This window comes from Ahaetulla prasina, chromosome 2, assembly GCF_028640845.1.
Source record: "Ahaetulla prasina isolate Xishuangbanna chromosome 2, ASM2864084v1, whole genome shotgun sequence".
Taxonomy (NCBI): Eukaryota; Metazoa; Chordata; class Lepidosauria; order Squamata; family Colubridae; genus Ahaetulla; species Ahaetulla prasina.
The window spans coordinates 303,584,029-303,604,449 of NC_080540.1; the positions used below are offsets into that span (position 1 = coordinate 303,584,029).

Sequence of the window (20,421 nt, forward strand, 5' to 3'; positions counted from 1 at the left end):
AGCTGCCAAAAAAGCCAACACAGTTCTGGGCTGCATAAACAGAGGGATAGAATCAAGATCACGTGAAGTGTTAGTGCCACTTTATAATGCCTTGGTAAGGCCACACTTGGAATATTGCATCCAGTTTTGGTCGCCACGATGGATGTTGAGCAGATGTTGGCACAAGGAGCAAAATGCTGGTCAGTTACAAAAATGCCTTATTTGAGGGCTGAAAATGGACTTTTGCGTCTATCTGACCTTTTCTATCAACTAAGAGGGAAACCATTTTAAGTGCACAATGTCATGCAGAGGCAGCTTCTGGAATTTGCAGTCCCTTCACTTCCTTGTGCTCATCAATTCAGTATCGAAATTCTAAATCCCTTCTTGTGACTTCTAACATCCTTTTTATAGCAGCCGTCCCAAAAAGATTGTGGGCAAAGCCTCTGGTGAGCTGCCCTGAGCTGGCAGAAGGAAGCAAGACGCTGTAACAGCAACCTCAAAAGGACTGCAGACACCAGCAGAGCACAGAGCTCCTACAGATCCCCTCCATGAAGATTCACATTCATAATGTAATGAAATATTAATCAATATCCTGCATCTTCCAAAGAGCCACCTGTCTTTTCCATTTTAATTGCAAATCATACGAGGAGAAATAAGCCACTAGAGAAAATCTGTAAAGAAGAATTGGAGGGAGGGGCAAGAGGAGTTGCAAAGTCTGCCAACTCAGAGGTGAGAAAGGGGCAGTGAGTCATTCCAGGTGGAAGAGAGTCCGAGTCTCTGGGGTGCTGCAGACTGAGGCCACCCACCGCCAAAAGCTTTTCTCCCTGTGCTAGTTCAAAACGGGTTCAGAGGTCTTCCACCTACCAGGCCCAGCTCAGTGGATCTAGGCAAACCCGCTGGGGATACTCGGCTGCATGGAGCACCCTGTGTGGAAGTCCAGGTGAGAAGCCAGAGCAGACCTTCTGCACAGAAACAGAGCCCCTCCCCCAACATGCAGGGCAGGGCAGGAAAGAGTGACGCTTGTGGGGCAGAGAGGCCCACACTGACTTGGCACAGGGCATCTCCTGATGTTTCTTCACTAAACCTCAAATCAGGCAAGGAGGCCTCAGGGTCTCCTGTGATCCAGCTGGGGCAGAGACCGGTGGCTCCAAAGCTCATATGAGCAGGCACCCAAGCTACAACTCCAGTCAGAAAATCCTTATTTTTATTTCAAAAAGCCAAACTCAGAACCTGGAACCCAGAATCTAGCACCCCAACGTGACGACAGCAATGATCTTCAGATATCTGGCCATTCAGCCTTCTGAGCCAGGCAGAGCAGCAGCCAGGCGCCTTGCCCACCGCTTGGCCGGGCTGAAGCTTCCCTCCCCAGAACACTGTTCTGTACCATCTGGGCAATTCCTCCCAGGGCCGCCAAGCCGCTCTGCTGCAGTGTCTCCTCCAGAGGTAGCTGCTAGATCCTCCGGAATTGCAAGGAGAGAAAGAACAGCCGCCTGGTCGTTCCCCACAAGATGTCCGTGTATCCCAGGCAGCCAGCAAACGAGCAGGCAGGGGCCTGAAGTTCTCTTTGGTTTCATCCGGAACTCCTTCCCACTCCTTGGCAAGCCTGGGCTGTTCCGTTGCAGCTCCCCGCCATCCATGTGCTGCAACCGAGGCTGCCCCTTTCTGCCCTTGGCAGGGGGAGGAAGCGGAGGGCTTCTCCGGAGGGCAGACCGGGACCCCTCCTCATCACAAGGAGGAACCTCGACGGGCTCCTTTGCGCTGATGCGCTACCTGGGCTGTGCAAGGATGACCTGCTTGAACCACTTGCTGACGGCACAATCCACCCGCATCACCAGGCCCAGGCCCAGGAGGAGGAAGACGCAGCTCACCACAAAGCCCACCGCTTCAAAGAGGAACCTGCCGGGGTGAAGAGAAGCAGCACAGGGTGAGCTCAAGGCCAGCAGGCAACTAACGCTCAGCTCTCCCCATCAGCTGAGAAGCTCAGGTGCAGCTCTCTCCCTGGGAAGCTCAGCTGTCTGTCACTGAAGAGGACAGAACCTGCGGAAGGACCTCTGCGGTGGGGGGGGGGGAAGCAAGTTTGTGCTTGACAGGTGGGGCCTCGTCAGCAATGGACAAAAGTGCACACACACATATACACACACCCCGGTGTATCCCCTGCAAAGCTTGTGTCAGGCGCATGGAATCAAGAACCAAGGGTGCCCAAATGAGCACACGTTTAATCCATGCTGCCTCTACACAAGAATCAGAACCGAGGTTGGAGGTTTGTTCTCCGAGCTTGTGGGTTGGTTTCCCAACATTTCGTTATCGGGCTGAGTAACTTCTTGAGCGGGTGACACCTTCAGTGGGGTTTAGGGGATGCTGGTGTCACTATTCCTGTTCATAAGGGCTTCATGTGGTCAGGAAACATCCTTAAACGCTGCTGAAGTTGTTACCTAGCCTGGTAACGAAACCAACCCAGAAGCTCAGAGAATGATCTTCCACCTTCATCCTCCACCCGAGCTACAGATATTCACCACCATCGCGAAGAATCTGGACTAGATAAGCTGGTGGCAGATAAGAATCAAAGGAGCTCAAGGAGAGCTGGACTTAGATCTCTTGTAGGCACGAAGGGATGCTAAACTGATAATGTGTTTGACCCCCCCCTCCCTCCCTCCTTCCCTCCCTCGGGCTCCGCCTTGTCCTCTCCTACATCCTGAGCAATACCCGTCAGTGTCACAGGAAACCAGGGAGCTTAAGTGGGGAATCCCAGGGCTGACAGATGAACCTCCATGTTCATCATCAGCCCCCGCCCCTCGCTCCCCCCCCCCCCAGTTTCTTCTGCTTTTAGCTGTCTAAAGCTAACAAACTTGAGCGTGCACTAAAAGGAGGAAACTGGCAAAGCAGAATCCTGATTTCTGCACAGCCCCATTGCAACTCGCCCGCCTGCAGTCCAGGCTCAGGAGGCTGCCCTGACTCTTCCCGTGTGGGTTTTGGGCCTGGGAAGAGCTTCTTGCCATGTGGCACTGACCTGGGTGGGGTGGGGACACTTACTTTGGGGCAAAGACCTTCCACACCATCAGATGTCTCCTGAGAATCATGGCTGCCAGAACAGAAGCCAGAAGCTGTTGGGAGAGGAGAAGAGAGGGATGAGGAGGAGAGGAGAGAGGCGTACCTGAGCCAGCAGCCTCACAAGCCCCCCCCCTCCCACCAGCAACTCTTATCAGCAGGGCCAGCCACCCTGGAACCTGTTCAGGAGAGAAGGGCCCTCCTGGGAGGCAGAGAGGGGAGATCACTGAGGGCGGTCAAGGAAGGGCAGCCCCTGCCCAGAGAGGGGCCCTTCAGCTGACTTCAGCACACACCGGCTGGGGGCGGCTTCTTGGGGACAATGGGTGTCTCTCCCCCATTACACCTACTCGGCCCCCAGGAGGGGAAGGGTGGGGCCATGAAAAAGGATCTTCCTTTGTGGAATATCATCCCACCCCCAGATACAATTGGCCCCACCCCGCTACTTTTTGAAAGGGCCCTGAAAACGTGGCTCTGTGGGCCAATTTGAGTGTCTTGTTGCTGCCATTTATGAATTTTTATTACAGGTAGTCCTTGACTTACAAAAGTTTGTTTAGTGACCGTTCAAAGTTACAACGGCATTGAAAGAAGTGACTTACGACCATTTTTCACATGGCTGTTACACTGGGCAACTGACTCATATTTATGACAGTCGCAGTGTCCCAAGGTCACATGATCCCCTTTTGTGACCTTCTGACGAGCAAAGTCAAAGAGAAAGCCAGATTCACTTAACAACCGTGTTACTAACTTAACAACTGCAGTGATTCAATTAACAAATGTGGCAAGAAAGGTCGTAAAATGGGCCAAAATGCACTTAACCACTGTCTCGCTTAGCAACAGAAATTTGGGGCTCAATTGTGGTCGTAAGTCGAGGATTCCCTGTTTATGGTGGATTTTTAAAATCTTATAAGTTGCTCAGAGTCACCTATATGTAAGCTGGGCAGCTGTATAAAGCGCTTAATAAATCAAAAATAAATGCTCCCAATCTCCACGGGGTCACAGAAGGCGCACCTGAACCAGGTGTTGGCCCCGAATCCCCGCCAAGGCCGCCTCTCCCGCACACATACCTGAAGCCCCAAAATAAGCAGGTAGCGGAGGCCCAGCTGCAGCAGCGCTGCTGAAAACCGCTCTGGTGCCTCCCGGAGCCTCATCTCCATCATCTGCTCCTCCACCATGTCCTGGAGCTGCGTCTTGGGCCTCCTGGCTGCGGAGGTGGTGGCCTCACAGACAAAGGGCCACAGCAGAAGCAACGGGCAGCCAGCTACCCGGGAGAAAAGGGGTCACAAGAGACAGAGACCAAGGGGAAGATCACAGGGGTGTGTAGAAGAGGGATGTGTGGGGAAGGCAGGCAGGACTCCCCTCCCTCCCCGCTCCTGTTGTGTGGGTCCAAAGAGCTCAGAGAGACCAGGTGCAGAGACCCCCATGCGCTCTCTCCTGAAGGAGGGCCAAAGGGCCACTCTGATTTGCCAGGGATGCCCGGCCCTTTGCAAATCCAGGGAAGACTCTCTGCCAGGAGGCTCTTCTTTGGCTCCCACCCTTGGATCGCTGTCTGTCGCAGCTGCCATTCACTCAGGACACGCCAACCCCCCCCCCACCTGCGGGCACACAACTAACCTGCCAGGAGTATCTGAGAGGCGAAGGTGTTGGCACCAACGAGGAGCGCAGGCAGCAGGTTGCTGGTGTGCCCCTGCTGAAAGCCCACGAAGGCTGCATTCCAGTGGATGGCTGGGAAGACGGGCTGATGGCCGGTGGCGTAGAAAAACTGGGCGGTGGCAAGAGCCCAAGCAACCAGGGCTTCCCACGGCACCTCGAAAGGATCTGAGGAGGGACAGTAGAGTCTAGAGCCAGAGCCCAAAAATCCCCAGCCCAAAGCTCTCCTTGCAAAGTAATCCAGCCCAAAGGCCCCCCCCCGGGGAGATCTCAGCAGGGGAATCAGGAGATCCACACTCCCAGAGGCACATCAGCATCTCCAACTGCCACTCGCAGCACAAAAGCTGTGGCTAAACCTTTGTGCACTGCAGATCTGGCTTCCCCGAGAGCCACAAGACTCACACGCCTTGCTGAGACCCTCCCTGGTGGGCTGGATTTCTAGCCACCTTTAAAAGAGCCCCCTCAGCTTGCTAGCAGCTTGTGGGGGGGGGGGAGGATTACTTGGCCTCTGGCCTCTCTCTCCTGGGTTTTGTTGGTCCACCAGCAGCCTGCAGAGCTGGCAATGGAGTTGGACAGTGAGGAGGCTGGGTAGGACTATGGGCCAGTCCTGGAGTCAGGGGAAGGCCCGGATGAGGGCTCTGCATCAGAGGCAGAGATGGGGCCAGGGCCATCTGGGAGTGATGCACGGAGCCTCCAGAGGCTGACAATACAGAGGCAGAGGAACAGGAGGAGCCTGTTCCTAGTGCACGCATAAGAGCTGCCAGAAGGCAAGAGGACGACTCAGGAGTAGGGCCAAGAGACGATTGGCCCCTCCCATAAGGCTTAAAAGAGCAACAACGGCTTTTGGGCTCTTTGTAGGAAAGCAACATTGCTACATTTGTTTCTAGTCCGAGTCTCCTTTCTGAACTTTGTGGGGCTTTGCCAAGAAAAGCCTTTGGCAGGGTGCCAAAGAAGACAAAGTTTTGTGATAAGGCCAAAGGACTTTTTCTGAAGGACTTTGTTTTGGAATTAATTTGGACTAAGCTGGGAATGAAGTAATTCCCAGCTGTTATACGGTTGTTTAAGACTTATTTGTGTCTTTTATGCCTAAGTGAGCCTAGGTCCCTTAAAAATTCTTCAGACTGCACTAAGCAGAGAGGCTCTGCTGATGACAGGCAGTGTCCACCATCACCCTCCCCTGCCTCCCCTGGCTGGTTGCCAGGTATTGTGCTCAGGCACAATTCAAGATACCGGTTTAGCCTTTGAAATCCAGCTTACGACCCAACTGTGACACCGTTTAGCTCTTTATGGACCTGCCCAGAGGATAAAGCTGCACTTGCTTCCCCAGCCCTGCCAGTCGGATGAGCAAGTCGCCGCCTTTTCTTCTGAGATGCCAACGCCTGTTTTGCAGGCCGGACCCCCAGCCCTATTGCCCTCCTTTCCCAGGGGCTTCCCTTCACAGCCGAGACTCCCGGCTCCAGCTACCCTGCACGGAGTTTGACTAGCTGCGTTCTAAGACGGCTATTTGTGTTTTTTGCCGATTCCTTCCAGAGCCTCCAGCCAGGGCCATGCCAGGATTCCCGGACTCACCCGAGTGCGCAGAGGAGGAGAGGGCCCTGGTGCAGGCGTGCATCCACAGCAGGGCGAAGACCTCCACAAACAGCAGGAGGAAGGCCAGGCTGAGCCGCTCCGTATGCAGAGTCATCAGCAGGAAGGCCAGCAGGGCCAGGGAGATGAGCAAGGCAGCCGAATAGACACTGCCCAGCCCATAGGCTGCCACCGTGGCCCTGCAGCTGCCCGGCTCTTCCTCCAGCCGGCTCTTCAGGGACTCCTGCATCCGGCGGTACAGCTGGGGGATCAAGGCCTCGGAGCTGGAGGACACAAGGGGGGGCTCTTGGCTGCCCTCCAGAAAGACGGTCACGGGTTTCCACAAAACCAGGAGGAGGCCGACTATCACCAAGAGGTAGATCCCGCGGGGGAAGGCCTCTAGAGCCAGCCGAGCCCAGGCGTGGCGCTTGATCAGTGTCTCCTCGGCGCCAGAGGTGATGGCCCAGTAACCGGCCAGGGCCAGGGGCAGAAGCGGGAACCCCCATCGCACAAAAAGCACCAGGGCGCAGGGGCTGTTCAGGTTGCCGTAATGGCGCAGCCAGCAGCGGGTGCCCCACACCAGACTGGCCAGCGCTCCCAAACACAGGCCGTAATAGAGGTTCTTGGTCCTCGGTTCCTGTACGCTGGAGAGGGCGCCCAAGATGGGGGCGGTCTGACAAGCAGGGGTCTCCTCACGGCACTTCCGGAAAAGCCCCGACAGCCGTGCGCACACTACCACGGTGCCCAGGGTGGCCAGCAGCTGCCAACAGAGCAGGGAGCCATCCAGCCTGCCCTTCCACTGCAGCTTCAGCGCCTCCAGCAGCACCAGGGAGGTGAGCAGAAAGGGCACTACCTGGCCCTCTGCCACGACAAAGCTGTCTGAAAGCATGGCAGCACAACGCAGGAACAGGATGCCCAGGGACAGCCCTGGCCCCGCCCAGAGCCTGGGCTTCAGGCTGAACCCGTTGAAAGGGGGGCAAAGGCCAGCCGCCTGTAGGGCTGGGGGGCGCCTGGTCCAGCAGTGCCAGAAGAAGCCCAGCTGGGAAGCCGCTGCCCCCCAAGCGGACAGCAGGAGGAGGTCAGCTCTGGCCCCCCTGAGGAGGTGAGCCAGCCCCAGCAGGGCCACTCCAGCCACCCCCCAGAGCAAGGGGTAGAGGAAGAAGTGGCGGTAGGAGAAGTCCAGGCGGGTGGCCAGTCGGGAAGCCACGTAGCACAGCAGGCAGGAGGAGGTCAAGAGGGCGCAGCCGGCCACCATGCAGCCAGGATGGAAGCGGGCCCAGGACTCGGCACACACGGCCCGGGCCTCTCGCAGGTACTGTTGGAAACGCGTCCGGACCCCCTCCATCTGCGGGAGCAGCGCCAGAGAGGCCTCCTGGGCTGAGAGGCGCTCGTGCTCCTCTACGGCAGAGCGGAAGAGATGCTGAAGGTGCTGCAGCTTCTCTGCTGGGAGGTCCTGAGCAGCCTCTGCGTAGGAGTGCAGGAAGCGATCCACCTGCCCTGACCAAGAGATCAGCTGCTCAGAGCCTCGGAGAGGCTGTTTCACCGGTGGGGAGGGGGGTCTTCACTAAGGGCCTCCCAAGCCTCACCCAAAGCTTCTCAGCCTTGCGGCTGCCAGGCCAACTGCATCTGCAGTGCACATGGGTTCAGCGACAGCTTCTGTGCTGTGTGGGGCAGCTGGAGCATGAATCCCCTGGTTCCCCTGCTAAACTCTCTCCGAGTGGGGGGGCCTTTGGAATGTCTTCTTAACAATAGCGCATAGACTTCTATACTGCCCCATAGACTTTACGGCACTCTCCGGTTGGGACCGAACTCCCGGCCGTGGGCAGAGTACGCCTGCCTTCTAAGTCCTGCACCAAGGCCTGACTTCTGAAGGCCCCGTGGGTGGGAAGCCACTCTTACCTGCCTGGCATTGATGTCGTAGGCTGCCAGCTGGGCACGGAGCGAGGAGGCCGTGTCTCCCTCAGTTGCAAAGAGGTCAGCCATCACTTCCCCAATGTTGCTATACGGGACCGGCACCCCCAACAAGAGAGCCAGGGTGGGCACCAGGTTCACCTGTGGGACCGTCTGGGACTCCTGAGGAGGAATGGGGAACAAATGATGGGAAGAGACCTCCTGGAAGGCACCCACTTCTTCACCCAGCCTCTCGTCAGGGACCGGCCACCTGGCGCTGCCTGTTGGAGGTGTGGCTGCTGACCGTCAGGACCACCAGCGCAAGGAATTCTGGGAGCACCCAGAAGGCTGCAGGTAACCTTGCGCAAGGACACACCCAATGGCAGCTCAGGGCTCATCCTTCATCCCAAAGACGTCACCCACCTGGCAGTGGCAGCCACGTTTTGGCAGGGCCGCTAGTGCCGGCCAGGTACCCTTCTGGCTCACCTCAGGGGGAGGGTCCTGGAAGAGCGGAGCCTTGCTGTACACAAAGAGAGCCGCATCAAGCTCCTCATCGCTGTCTCCCCCGTGGTCCCCGGTCGCAGTCATGCCGTGGTCCCCTGCCACCAGGAGGAGCGTGTCATTTCCCAGGTGATCAACCAGCGAACTGTCCATCAACAATACAGAACTTAAGCTACAGACTCTTGGCCTGCCCCAGTGCAGGACGGGCTGGTGAAAATAGCCAAGGGGCCCTTTTAGAAGCAGCCACACCACAACAGCCCCTGGCTGGACGGTTGTGCCCTGTACTAGATGAGGGCAGCCGGTGGAAAAGCTGCCTGCCATTCTGCCAGGCAAGGCTGGGGGGAGGAGGGGCAGCCACACTGGGGGAGAGCTCCCTCTCCAATTCCAACTCACCTGAGCATCGCATCCATCTGGGAGAGCTTCTTGGCCATTTCAGGGTGATCTGGTCCGTGTTTGTGACCACAGTGATCCACACCCAAGAAATGGGCAATAAGTAGATCCCATTCGCCACTGTCCACTGCGCCACAGGAAAGAGGGGAGAAAGAGGTCAAAGGTGAAAAGAGAGGGCTGGAAGGAAGGACAGAGGCCGCTCTGAGCCGTCTCTCTCTCTCCACTGCAGGGCAAAAGTAGCACTTGGATTCAACCAGGCCAGGCGCCAGGAAGAGGAGGACAAAAGATGAGAGAGGGGCAGGTCAGGGCAAGAAGAGCCAAGGAAGAAGGACCTGTTCTTATTTGTGAAACCAACAGAAAATTGATTGTGGGCTTTGAGGTTTTTTGTTAAAACATATTATTTGGCCACCGTCTCTTGACTATGTTACAAAAGTGATTAAAAAGCATTTTCTTAGCAAAATCCGGATCACTTCCTAGCTGGAGAGATCCTGGTCTCCAGAGTGGTCCAGGGCCCGTGCTCACCTGTCTGGTACAAATGCTGCAAGATCCCATCGTCCACCGTGTGCAGGTCTTTGACGTTGAAGGAAGGGAAGAAGTGGGCCCGGTGGAAGGCCTGGGGGAAGAGGCCCTCCCAGGTGTCGTCTCCCATGAAGACCACTTTTTTCCCTGAAAGAGGAGTGGGGGGGGGGGGAAACATTGGCAGAGGCACGAAGGAGGAGAGATCCCAGCAATGGCAACCAGCAGCTGGCAACACAGCCCAAACCCTGGGCATAAAACCTGCTCCTGCTCCACCAGCCCTGCCTCCTCCAGTTCCAGGAAGCCTCGTTCCTGCTTTTTCTCTCTCTGGAATAGAATGAGCTGGAAGGGACCTTGGAGGTCTTCTAGTCCAGCCCCCTGCTCAAGGCAGGAAACCCTACACCATTCCAGACAAATGGTTCTCCCATCTATTCTTAAAAGCCTCCAGTGTTTAAAGAAGAGGTTGAAATGGTAGAAAGTGCTGGGTCTGAGTCCAAAGCTTGGGGTGGGTTGGGTGAGGGATCAACAGATTTCCCAGCCATGAACACCCTTTATGTCCAACAGGCTTTTTGGATTGATAGGACTGTCTGGACCACTGAGCCACGCCCAACTCCCAAGATTTCTGACTCATGAAACAAAAGCCTAGGAATATATCCTGTTGCCCTGGAGATCGTGGGACAGCAAGCCTGTTCCTGACTTTGCAACCAACATCCATCTGCTCAGAGGCCCTCCCTAGAGCAGTGGCTTTCAACCTGTGGTCTGTGGTCAGCCCACCCCCACCCCCCGGGGGGGGATGATGTCATCACAGGGGGTTCCCGAAGGCTTGAAGAAATGTTACGATTTGAATCTTAAGTCTTGAGGGGTTTGTGGCCACAGAAGGTATTTAAAGGGGTCCACGTGAAGGAAAGGTTGAGAACCAGTGACCTAGAACTATCTTCTTGGGGGGGGGAAGGGGAGGGAGAGACCACCCCCAAGTGAAATCATGCAGCAATATAGAGGAACGGATCCCAGAGCACCAGATCATGGGGCAAGCATGGAAGAGCCTGTTCCAACTACCGACCAAGAGGCGGAAGCAACGGGGCTGCTTCCATGGGCCCTGGAGGAGGCAGAAGGCAGCAGCGCCTCTTATACCTTCCATGCAGGGAGGCAAAAGTGTCTCAGGGGAGGGGAGGGAAGGTCGCTCGAGCCAGCTGATATCAGAAGGCTGGGAATGAACAGGCGCATCCCAGAAAGGAAGGAAAATAAACCAGAACAGAAGCGGGGGGGGGGGGGGAAGGGGGGGGTTGGCTGTCTGTGGAGATTCTCCGCCATCATCCAGGTCGCGGTTGTCCCAAAGGTGCTTTTTCCAAGAGGCAACGGGACTTTCTGGTCTTTCTTTGAAGATGTTTCCCTTTTCATCCAAGAAGCTTCTTCAGTTCTGAGCAAATCGTCTTCAGAGAAAGACCAGAAAGCTTGGAAAAAGCACCTTTGGGAAACAACTTGGTTGCTGCTACTCGACCGGCAGGGAGGGGCTTCCAGGCGAGTGGGGGGGGGGTTTCCATGCTATCCACCAGCAGCAGAGAGAGCGCTTCTCCGGCCCTCAAGAACGGTCTGCTGACCCCCAGAAAGCAGGAGGGCCGTGCAGCCTTCAGCCTCCTCCTTCAAGAGGACTAGCGCCCCGGGCCTCCCTCCCTCCCTCCCGGCCCACCGTTGCTGGCCAGCTGCCAGAGCAGGTTGTCCTCCCGGACGGCGTAGGAGGCGAAGTTGCTGCCGGCGTCCACGAAGGTGGGCAGGGAGCCCGTGGTCAGCGCCTTCAGCCGCTGCATGGTGGTGCTGGGCGGGTCCGCGCGGAAGCGGTAGAGGCGGCCGTGGCGGGGCTGCCGGAGGGCCAGGCGCTGCAGGGTCAGCAGACGCCCCTCGAAGGGCAGGCGCGGGTCGGGCCGGGCCGGCGCGGCGAAGTCGAAGCGCAGCGCGTCGATCAGCACCAGCGCCGCCCGCGGGAACCGCGCCGGCAGCCAGCAGGACCGGGAGCCGCCCGGGGAAGGGCGCGGGCGGCCCGGGGGAAGCGCGCAGGCGCTGCGCTGGCCCAGCTCCAGCCGCATCAGCAGGAAGCCGCCCGCGAAGAGCGCCAGCGCCGCCACCGAGAGCAGCGCCGCCCAGGCCACCGGCAGCACCGCCGCCGCCGCCCGCCGCCCCATCCCGCGCCCTTGGCCCCTGGCCCCGGCAGCCAGGCCGGAAGGGGGCGCGGAGGGCGGAAGGGGCGGGGCCAGCCACAGGAAGGACGGCCGCGGGGGGCGCCCTCTACCGGCCGGAGGATCCAACTGCAGCGGCTCCCAGCTGCTTCCCTAGGAAGTCATTCTGTCCCCCCCCCACAGCTCCCCCCCCCCCGCGATGGAGACGCTTCGCCCACCCCACATCTGCCCCACCGCTGCCGACACGGGCTCTGCCATCTCCTTTTATTACAACATGATTCAATCCAATCCAAAAATAAACCAGGAGGAGTCTGGGGCTCCTTGGGGACCAGTCCTGGGGGGGGGAGGGTGCTTCTCTGGCCCCATGGCCATGGGCTCCCGCTAGCTGGTGCTCGACTGCTCCAGGTCTATGTAGCTGGTGCTGCTGGGGGGCTGCTGTGCCAACTGGGGGGAGGCAGAGGGGTCCTCCAGGCTCTCCGGGGGCGCCTGAGTCTTGTTCAGGGAGGAATAGATGGACATGGCCTGCAGAGGAAGAAAGCAAGGGGTCGTCACCAAGAGGGGGCTCTGTCCCACACAGCTGCTGAGACCCTCAGGAGGCAGGTCCTTCCTTGTGTGTGTGGGGGGGGGGGCTTGCTGCTCATCCACCTCAAAAGAAAGTCAGTCTGTGAACCCTTCAAAAAGCTGCAAAGCATTCAAGCCCACCTCAATCCCTTGGGACTCCAAAGGAGCCTCTCTGCCCAGGCCACACGTAAACCTGGGGTTTTGCTCAACCCATAGGCCCTTTTCCCCATCTATTAGCATCTCCCCATCTCAGTCAAGGTAGGGGGGGTGTCCCATGGCCATACAGAGCACCCTGGGTTTTGCAACTGCCATCCAGCAGTCACAACCTCTGCAGCCAGGCAGCCCCTCCTTCCCTCCCCCCATATCCCTTCTCCAGCAAGGAGAAGCAAGGCTGCCACTGCCATCTCTAAGACCTCCGAGACACCTTCTCCAGGGGCTGGAAAACCCCCACCCCAAAAGAAGGCCCCCCAAGTACGAAAATCAGAAAGACTGGCTCGAGTTACCTCCCTGCTGCAGTTGCCTTGATTTCTAGTGCCCCCCTCCCCCTCCCCAGACACAATGGCAAAAGCAAGTCCCCTGCCCTTGAGGAGCCGCCTCCACCCTCCTCCCCACTCCCTGGCTTGGTTGTTCTGCAGAGGGGAAGTTCAGCTGGGCTTCCCTCCGGCTACCTGCCCAGAGTTTCGGCCTGTGCGGCAGCCTGCAGCTCCCACAGTCCCCTCCTGGGCTCCAGACTGACCTGGGTGACCATGCTGGTCACGTCTCCGGTGCTGGTGGGCAGGAGGATGGTGTTGGACTCCTTCGCCAGCTGGGAGAAGGCCTGCACGTATTGCTCAGCCACCGACAGAGAAGCCGCCATGTTGCCATTCTGGGAGGAGAACAGGAAGCGTGAGCCCAAGGCAGCTGGAGGGGGAGGGAGGGGAGGGGCCTTCTCCCACCCAGAGAGAAAGGCCACCGTGAACCCCCCTTTGCCTCTTCCCTCCCTCGGCCAAAGCAGGATAACCTCCTGAGTTCACTTTTTCATTCCTGCCCAGAGGACAACCAAGGCTGCTATGGCTGGGCACCAGGAAAGGGGCCTCTACACCCAGTGAATGGAAATGAGTGGAGGAGGGGGGCCTCCAACCTGGCCATATCCAGGCCTCCCCTTTCCCCACCTCCAAGAGTGGTGCTCCCTGAGCCTGGACCCCAGGCCAGCTGAGTTGGGCTGAGTACAACCTCCGTCCCACCCAGGAACCTTCCACCCAGCCCTCCCCATCGCTCCTCTTCAGAGGAAACCTTGGGTGGGGGGTGGGGGTAGCAGGAGATTTATTCATTCATTCCCTGCCTTTATTCTTTCTACAAATAACTCAAGGCACCCAACACACATTCCTCTTCCTATTTTCCCTACAACAACCCTGTGAGGTGAGTTGGTCTGAGACAATGGCGGGATTTGAACTCACGGTCTCTGCTTTTCTAGTCTGGTACTTAACCACTAGACCAAGCTGTCTCTTTAGGATCCAGGGCCTCCAGCATAGACAGTCCCTCCCCCACCTCCCTTCGCCCCTCATGTACCTGGACTCGCCCCCAGCAAGCGGCCCTTCCCAAGGGCTCGCTTGGAGCCCCCCCTCCAGATGCAAAGAGGGGCAGCCTCTGACGCAGCCAGCCCCTTCCTCCTCCTTCTTCCCTGTGATCACCTGCTGGGTCAGAGCCATGCTCAGGAGTCCGATAGCCTCGGCCTTGGCTTGGGCCTTCACCAGGATGGCGCTGGCATCCCCTGAAAGAGAGAGAGACAAGCCCGAGGGAGTCTGAGGCTGGCTCTCCTCCCAGGCGCCTTGCCCAGCCCCTCAGAGGGCATTTGGGCTGAGGCCTTTCTGCAGGGGGAGGGGGGAAATAAATCGCAGGTCCTTTCCCCTCCCAAGAGAAGAGTGGGTGGAGAGAAGGGGAGGGAGGAGGCCTGGGCCTTCATCAACCAAGCACAGCACTCTTGGTCCATGCCGCTTGGAAGGAGCCGTTAGCCAGGCCTCCAGCGTCTGGGCTGCCCCAAAGACGTCTCCTTCTGGGCACCCATCTTTTCACTGCTGCCCCTGGCCCACCCGTGCCAGATACGGGCACCACACATGGCAGAGGAAACAGCTGTGCTTTGGGCCAAGCCTCCCTGCACGAGCCGTTTCTGCGCTCTCCATACCGGCAGCCTCGTTGATCCGCTCCGCTTTCTCAGCCTCTGAAGCCAGGATCTGGGCCTGCTTCTTCCCCTCGGCCACGTTGATGGCCGATTCTCGAATCCCTTCAGACTCCAAGACAGTGGCCCTCTTGCGCCTCTCAGCCTCCACCTAAAAGCAACAGGGTCTTTGAGTGGGGATCTTCTCGTCTCCTGACAAAAGGACCCATCCCCAGGTCAGGACTACAGGAGTCCAGCTGTTGCTCCTTCTACAAACCCTGAGCCCCAAATCCTGGACAAAGACAGGGTCAAGCCAGGCCAGGGAGGCCCCTCCTTTTGGCACAGATGACCTGCATCGCCCTCATTCCAGCAACAGCCAGGCAGCCGGTGAAAGGGGGCACATCAGGACAAAGAAAGCCAAGCGCCAGGCGGCAAAATGGCCCATCACCTACAAGGGCGGTGCCACCTGGAAAGGTTTCCTCTGCCCAGGAATGCCAGCCTGACCTGCATCTGCATGGACTCTTTCACTCGGGGGGGCACGTGGATGTCCTTGATCTCGTAGCGCAGGCACCGGATGCCCCAGTAGTCCGAGGCCTGGTTGATGGCGTACACAATGCTGGCATTGAGGGATTCACGCTCCTGGACGGGACAAGGGTGGAGTCAGCAAGGCCAGAGCACAAAGATGGCCCTGGAGCCCATCCTGCCCCCTCCACATTAGCTTCCTTGGCCCGGCCCAGCCCAGCTCAGGCCCCACCCATCCTATGAGGCAGCCCGAGGGCCATTTTGTCAAAGGAAAAGGCTACGTAGCTCTCTTCAACCAAACACCCCTGCACTGACAGCCAGGTGGTTAATCTAGATTACTTACATAAAACCCTGGGGAGACAGGAGACAGCCCCTGGGTCAGGTCTGCCATCTTCAGCATACCTCGCTTAGCAGGCATGCTGCCATAAAATGTGGGGTGTGTGTGTGAAAGGTTGGGGAGCTAGAAGGGGGGAATGACAGGGTGACAGGAACCAGAGGAGTGAATCTGGAACAGACCAGCTGATCAAGGATGGCCGTGAGAACGGAATGCGAAACTCCATCTCAAAGCCGTTTCCAAAACATTTAATTCAAACATCACTGGACACCGATGGACTGGCCGAGAGTCAGGGAGGAGGGGAAAGCACAGGCTTTGAGTGGCAATATTCAGATCCAGCTTTGCTTTTGTTGTAACTGCTCTACTTTAGAAAAGTAAACCTTTCACTTCACAAATGGAGTCGAGAGTCTTTCTTTCCTAAACGTCCAAGTTGGGACAAGCCTGACACCCTGCTCTTCTCTTGCCCAGTGCATAGTGGGGTGCGTGTGTGTCTTCCTTCTTTTTTGTTGCTTACCCGGAAGACTTTATCCAGGGAGAGCTTGCCCAGCTCGGATCGCATGGTGGTCTGGGCAAGCTGTGTGACGGCATACTCGGGATCCTCCACCCCATAACTAGCCTAGAGGCATCAGAAGAAAGGAACCGGGAAATAAGTGAACTTCTTCCAGGCCAAGAGGAAGGGCCAGACCCACCATCGAGGGGAAAGGCCTTGGCTTTCTGAGCCTGATGTAGTCCTGGCCCTAGAAAAGGTCAACTCAAAAGAGATCCTTCTACTTTCATCTGCTAAACCTCCAAAATCCATGCAGATTAAAACTATGGAGGAAAAGCAGTTCCGAGAGGCCCATAGCCCCACTGACTGGAAGAGTCCCAATTATTCTGTTCGGACCTTCTGCCTGGTACCTTGTAGGGATCCATGATGCGCAGGTAGAGAACGCCGTCGATCTGGAGGGTCACGTTATCTGCAAGGACAGAGGAGTTCTTTCAGCGGAAGCCAAGGGAACCTCGATCATCCATAGAGCAAAGCTTTAGGGAAGGCCCAGATGCCGGAAATTCATCCAGCATTTGGACCGCTAAGGCTCTTGCCTTATCAACCAAAACAAAGAGCAAAAGCCCCCACAGGAATTGGGCTAAAGACCCAGGCTAAGTGGAATCGAAGTGGATGGGCCTGATCGCTTTCTACTCTTATGTTCAGTCTGAGTGCATCTCTGGACACAATCAATGACCCTCTGACTACCCCCAGCTTTCTGCTTTCAAGCTACTTGTCCAAAGGTGCTTTTTCAGGAGGCAACTCTGTTTATTCTTTGAAGACGTTTCGCTTCTCATCTGAGAAGTTTCTTCAGCTCTGACTGGATAGTGGGGAATGGAAGGATTTATATTCCTTGCAGAGAGCTGGTCATTTGCATCCTTTTAGAGAGCCGTTGAGGGCACATGGAAGCTGCTGCCTTGAATCATTCCAATGAGGCAGCCCAGCATGATCATCATGGCCCCCACGTTTGGTCAGAGTTGGGGCAGCTCATCCTTGAACACTGCAAAGTTTAGGCTCCAGCAGGGACTATGAAGCCAGACTGCTGGCACCCGACTGGCAAGTACAGGCAGCCAATCCAATCAATGGCCGCCTCAACTGGATGGTCAATGGGCCCACCATGCACCCCCCTCCCCCCCTCCAGCCAGGCCACCTCACCGTGAGTAATAGCCGACTGCTCTGGCACGTTGATGACAATTTCCTTGAGGCTTTGGACGTAGCGGATGCGGTCTAGGAGCGGGATGAGGAAATTCAGTCCCTAGCAAGGATCAGCAAAGGACAAGAATCATCTTTTTCTCTCTCCACAAAATCATCTCCGGCTGTCCAACAATCGCAGCATCGCAAGCTTGGAGGGACCAAGACAAATGGCCGTCCAAGCTCTACTGGGAAACCTCACGGTGAAAGAGCCACCACCAAGGTCATCTAGTCTAACCCCCTGTAATACACCGCAAAACCAAACGGACCATCCTTAAAGAGGGTGCTGTCCGGCGTCTTCTTAAAGCCCTCCAGCACTTGTGGGAAAAGCAGCTGCAGCCGGGCAAGAGATGCTTCCTCCCCAAGGCTGAGCTAGGCTCGTCCTTCCACTCCCCCTCCCTGAAGTGAGAAAGCTGAGCTCAGATGGGCTCATTCACTCCCCATGCAAGTCACACTCACTCGCAAGGCTCTCTGGCTAATTGAGCCACGCCCTGGCGTTCTTTAGGAACACGCTCAAGTCCATAGGCGGCCCATCGCCACCACCCTTAACTGACAATTGTAAAGCCAGTTCCAGGTTTTTCGGGGCATGTGGGAGGAAAGGTAATACAGGTAGTCCTCCAGTTACAACAGTTCATTTAGTGACCGTTCGAAGTTACAACGGCACTGAAAAAATCGACTTATGACCATTTTTCACACTTAGGACTGTTGAAGCATCCCGATGGTCATGTGATTTACATTCGTATGCTGATTCATCTTTATGACGGTCACAGTGTCCTGGGGTCATGTGAGCCCTTTTGCAAGCTTCTGACAAGCAAAATCAATGGCGACGCCGGATTCCCTTAACAACCATGTTACTAACTTAACAGCTGCAGTGATTCACTTAATAACTGTTGCAAGGAAGATCATAAAACGGGGAAAAACAAATTTCTCACTTAACAACATAAAGTTTGGACTCCGTTGTGGTTGTAAGTCAAGGACTACCTGTAAGGAGACCGCAAGCAGAAGAGGAAGTGGACCCTTGGGGTGGGACTCCTGCCTAGAGGACTCAGCCGGGGTGCTCACAACAGAGGGGGGGCGCTTTCCCAGTCCCAGTTCCGGGGAGGTGTGGGGGAGGCCCCAACCAGTCAGGAAGGCTGCTGATGGGGTGTCGTGTCCCACTCCTCCGCTGACGGCCGGATCAGGGAAATCCAAATCAGGCGTGCCTCTGCAGCTCTGCCAAAGTCCTAGCAAAGTCCTCAGGGCAGGCAGGAGACCAGAAAGTGACTTCAGCAAGATATGTTTAGACTTTGCCTGACTCAGAGAATGCCAGAAAGCAGGTCCTTTATATAGGCCATGGGGTGTGGCTCTATGACTCAGCACTTATCCAGGCCTGCCCCTCCCTTCCTTCTGTTGCCTCCGTCTATCAAGTCTTCTGACTCGAGGGTCACTCCAATCGGCAGCTGTTGGTAATAAACCTTCCTCAGGCTCACATGCTGTGGAGGAGGGGGAGGGGTCTAGTTGCTCCGTTTGCCTGGGCATGGAGCCAGAGCTGGGGGCTGGAGGTACTTCCTCCTCTTCAGCCTGTCTGGGCATGGAGCCAGGGCTGGGGCCGGGAGATGCCCCCTCCTCAGCCTGTCTGGGCATGGAGCCAGGGCTGGGGCCGGGAGATGCCCCCTCCTCAGCCTGTCTGGGCATGGAGCCAGGGCTGGGGCCGGGAGATGCCCCCTCCTCAGCCTGTCTGGGCATGGAGCCAGGGCTGGGGTCGGGAGGCATGCTAGGACATTCTTCAGCGTTCGGAAGCAGATAAGCAGACCCCGGCTGTGGTGATGAGATCGGACGAGACACAACATGGGGCAGATGACCAGAGCTTGGAAGCCACCCTGCGGAGACAGAATCTAATCCCAACCAGGGCAAGGAGGCTTGGAGCGAGGCAAAGACTGGCCGTCCCTTGACAGGCCTGCTTTCTTTAAGGCAGGGGTGGGCCGCCTTAAAGGTGGGGGAGAGAGGGAGAGAGAAGGAGGGAGAGACTTCAAAACCAGGTTTTGTGGGGAGCCACAAAACCTGGGTAGGCGTGACGGGGGTGGGGGGTGGGGGGGGAGTGTCATGTGACTGGGTGGGCGCGAGTGAGGTTCTGTGGCTCCCGGCCTTTCCTTTTCTGTGGGAACCGGGTCCAAAGGGCTCTTTGCGTGTGGAAGGTTGCAGACCGCGGCTTGAAAGATTGAGGGTTAAAGTTGTATTTTCGCGGCTGCTTCAACTTGCTTTGCAGGGCGGAGTCAACCCACCGTTGGGGAAGCGCCGCCTAAGACGAAGCTTTTCCCGCGACGGTCTCCTCGGACTTAAAGGGACCCGGGCGGCCTCCCACCGATCGGGGGCTCAGCAAAGGACCGCACCGGGGGGGGGGGCGCACGCTGGACAGGCGAGCGGGGCTCGGAAGGGGCCGAGATCCTCGGGCGGAGCCGGGCGCCGCTTCTCCCCCTCCCCGGGCGGCCGTGGCGACGGAGCCCGACTAGATGCCCTCCTGGGTGCCCGCCCCCCCGCGGCTCTTACCGGCTCGAGGATGCGCTGGAAGCGGCCCATGCGCTCCACCACCCAGGCCTCCTGCTGCGGCACGAAGAGCACCACCGTGTTCATGGGCAGCCCCGAGGCGCTCCTCCGCGCCGGCCCGGGACCCGCCCGCCGGGCGCCCTGCAAGACCAGCAGGGAGAGGCTGGGGGCGCTGAGGGGCGGCCACGGAGCCCCGCTCCCCCCGCAGCGCCCCGCTCCCCCCGCAGCGCCCCGCAGCGCCCCGCACCTCCCGCAGCAGCCGCCACGGCCGCCCCCCGGAGACCCCGCGCGCCGCCCGCAGCGCCAGCATCGCCACTCCCGCTCAGCGCCGGTCCGACGCTCCAAGGCCTCCGGCGCGCTTCCGCGAAGAAAGGCCGGCCGGGCGTCGGACCGCCCCTTCCGGTTTCGCAGCCAATGGGGCGCCGGCCGCTCGGTTCCACTCCTCACGCTCCCGGGGGGGAAACCGTTCCGCACCGCCGCGGGTTCCGCGCCGCTAAACGGCCCGGCCACTCTCCGGGCGCAGGTCACGGGAGGCTCCGTCGGGTCGCCGCTCGAGATACTTCCGGCCCTTCCGCACCTTAGGCTCGCCGCCGCCGCCGCCGCCTTTCTCCTTTTGCTGCGCCCGTCGGAGCGCCGAGAGCGAGCGAAGGGAGCTTCCCTTGAGGGAGGGATGCAACCGGGAGGGCCAAGAGTGGGAGGGGGGGGCGGCCACGTTCCCGGTTTTAATGCAGGCGAAAGTGGAAAGTAGCTCATTCCGGGGAAGGCCTCTCGCCCTGCAGGAAAAGTGAGACTCCCAAGCCCCGGAGCCCTTCAGGCTTTTCTCCCATTACATGGAGCACACGTGTGACGTCGTCCTTCCTTCCCATTAAAGGATAAAAAATCCCCCTTTGCCCTTTCGGCAGATGCTTGCAAGCGTCCCCACAGCCAT

At 57.9% G+C, this 20,421-nt stretch overlaps 2 protein-coding genes across 4 annotated transcripts; both read right to left on the reverse strand.

Moving 5' to 3' along the window:
- Positions 1 to 1,166: 1,166 nt before the first annotated feature.
- PIGO (phosphatidylinositol glycan anchor biosynthesis class O) lies at positions 1,167 to 11,857 on the reverse strand. 3 transcript variants are annotated; one of them, XM_058172465.1, is made up of 10 exons: positions 11,222 to 11,857; positions 9,541 to 9,684; positions 9,022 to 9,145; positions 8,614 to 8,773; positions 8,137 to 8,310; positions 6,241 to 7,729; positions 4,636 to 4,839; positions 4,089 to 4,282; positions 3,010 to 3,080; positions 1,167 to 1,875 (listed from the first exon to the last, which is right to left on the reverse strand). In XM_058172465.1, the coding sequence occupies exons 1-10, from the start codon at positions 11,709 to 11,711 to the stop codon at positions 1,746 to 1,748; spliced, it is 3,180 nt and encodes a 1,059-aa protein (XP_058028448.1). In that variant the 5' UTR covers positions 11,712 to 11,857; the 3' UTR covers positions 1,167 to 1,745. The 3 variants fall into 3 exon arrangements, with proteins under 3 accessions (XP_058028448.1, XP_058028447.1, XP_058028449.1); XM_058172464.1 differs by having other exon boundaries at positions 8,551 to 8,773; XM_058172466.1 differs by having other exon boundaries at positions 8,551 to 8,726; positions 11,222 to 11,359.
- A 98-nt stretch (positions 11,858 to 11,955) lies between these two features.
- STOML2 (stomatin like 2) lies at positions 11,956 to 19,899 on the reverse strand. Its single transcript, XM_058172467.1, has 10 exons — positions 19,741 to 19,899; positions 19,497 to 19,634; positions 16,935 to 17,034; positions 16,154 to 16,212; positions 15,771 to 15,872; positions 14,905 to 15,039; positions 14,428 to 14,572; positions 13,937 to 14,016; positions 13,003 to 13,131; positions 11,956 to 12,227 (listed from the first exon to the last, which is right to left on the reverse strand). The coding sequence occupies exons 1-10, from the start codon at positions 19,801 to 19,803 to the stop codon at positions 12,087 to 12,089; spliced, it is 1,092 nt and encodes a 363-aa protein (XP_058028450.1). The 5' UTR covers positions 19,804 to 19,899; the 3' UTR covers positions 11,956 to 12,086.
- Between the last annotated feature and the right edge of the window lie 522 nt (positions 19,900 to 20,421).

Coding starts and splice junctions, on each gene's coding strand:
- PIGO (XM_058172464.1), bottom strand. CDS start 11,711: ATGGGGCGGCGGGCGGCGGCGGCGGTGCTGCCGGTGGCCTGGGCGGCG. Junction 9,146..9,540: donor GCAGCATTTGTACCAGACAG/GTGAGCACGGGC, acceptor CCTGTGGCGCAG/TGGACAGTGGCGAATGGGAT. Junction 4,840..6,240: donor CTCCTCCTCTGCGCACTCGG/GTGAGTCCGGGA, acceptor GTCCCTCCTCAG/ATCCTTTCGAGGTGCCGTGG.
- STOML2 (XM_058172467.1), bottom strand. CDS start 19,803: ATGCTGGCGCTGCGGGCGGCGCGCGGGGTCTCCGGGGGGCGGCCGTGG. Junction 13,132..13,936: donor GCATGGCTCTGACCCAGCAG/GTGATCACAGGG, acceptor TTCTCCTCCCAG/AATGGCAACATGGCGGCTTC. Junction 12,228..13,002: donor TGACCAGCATGGTCACCCAG/GTCAGTCTGGAG, acceptor CTTCCTCTGCAG/GCCATGTCCATCTATTCCTC.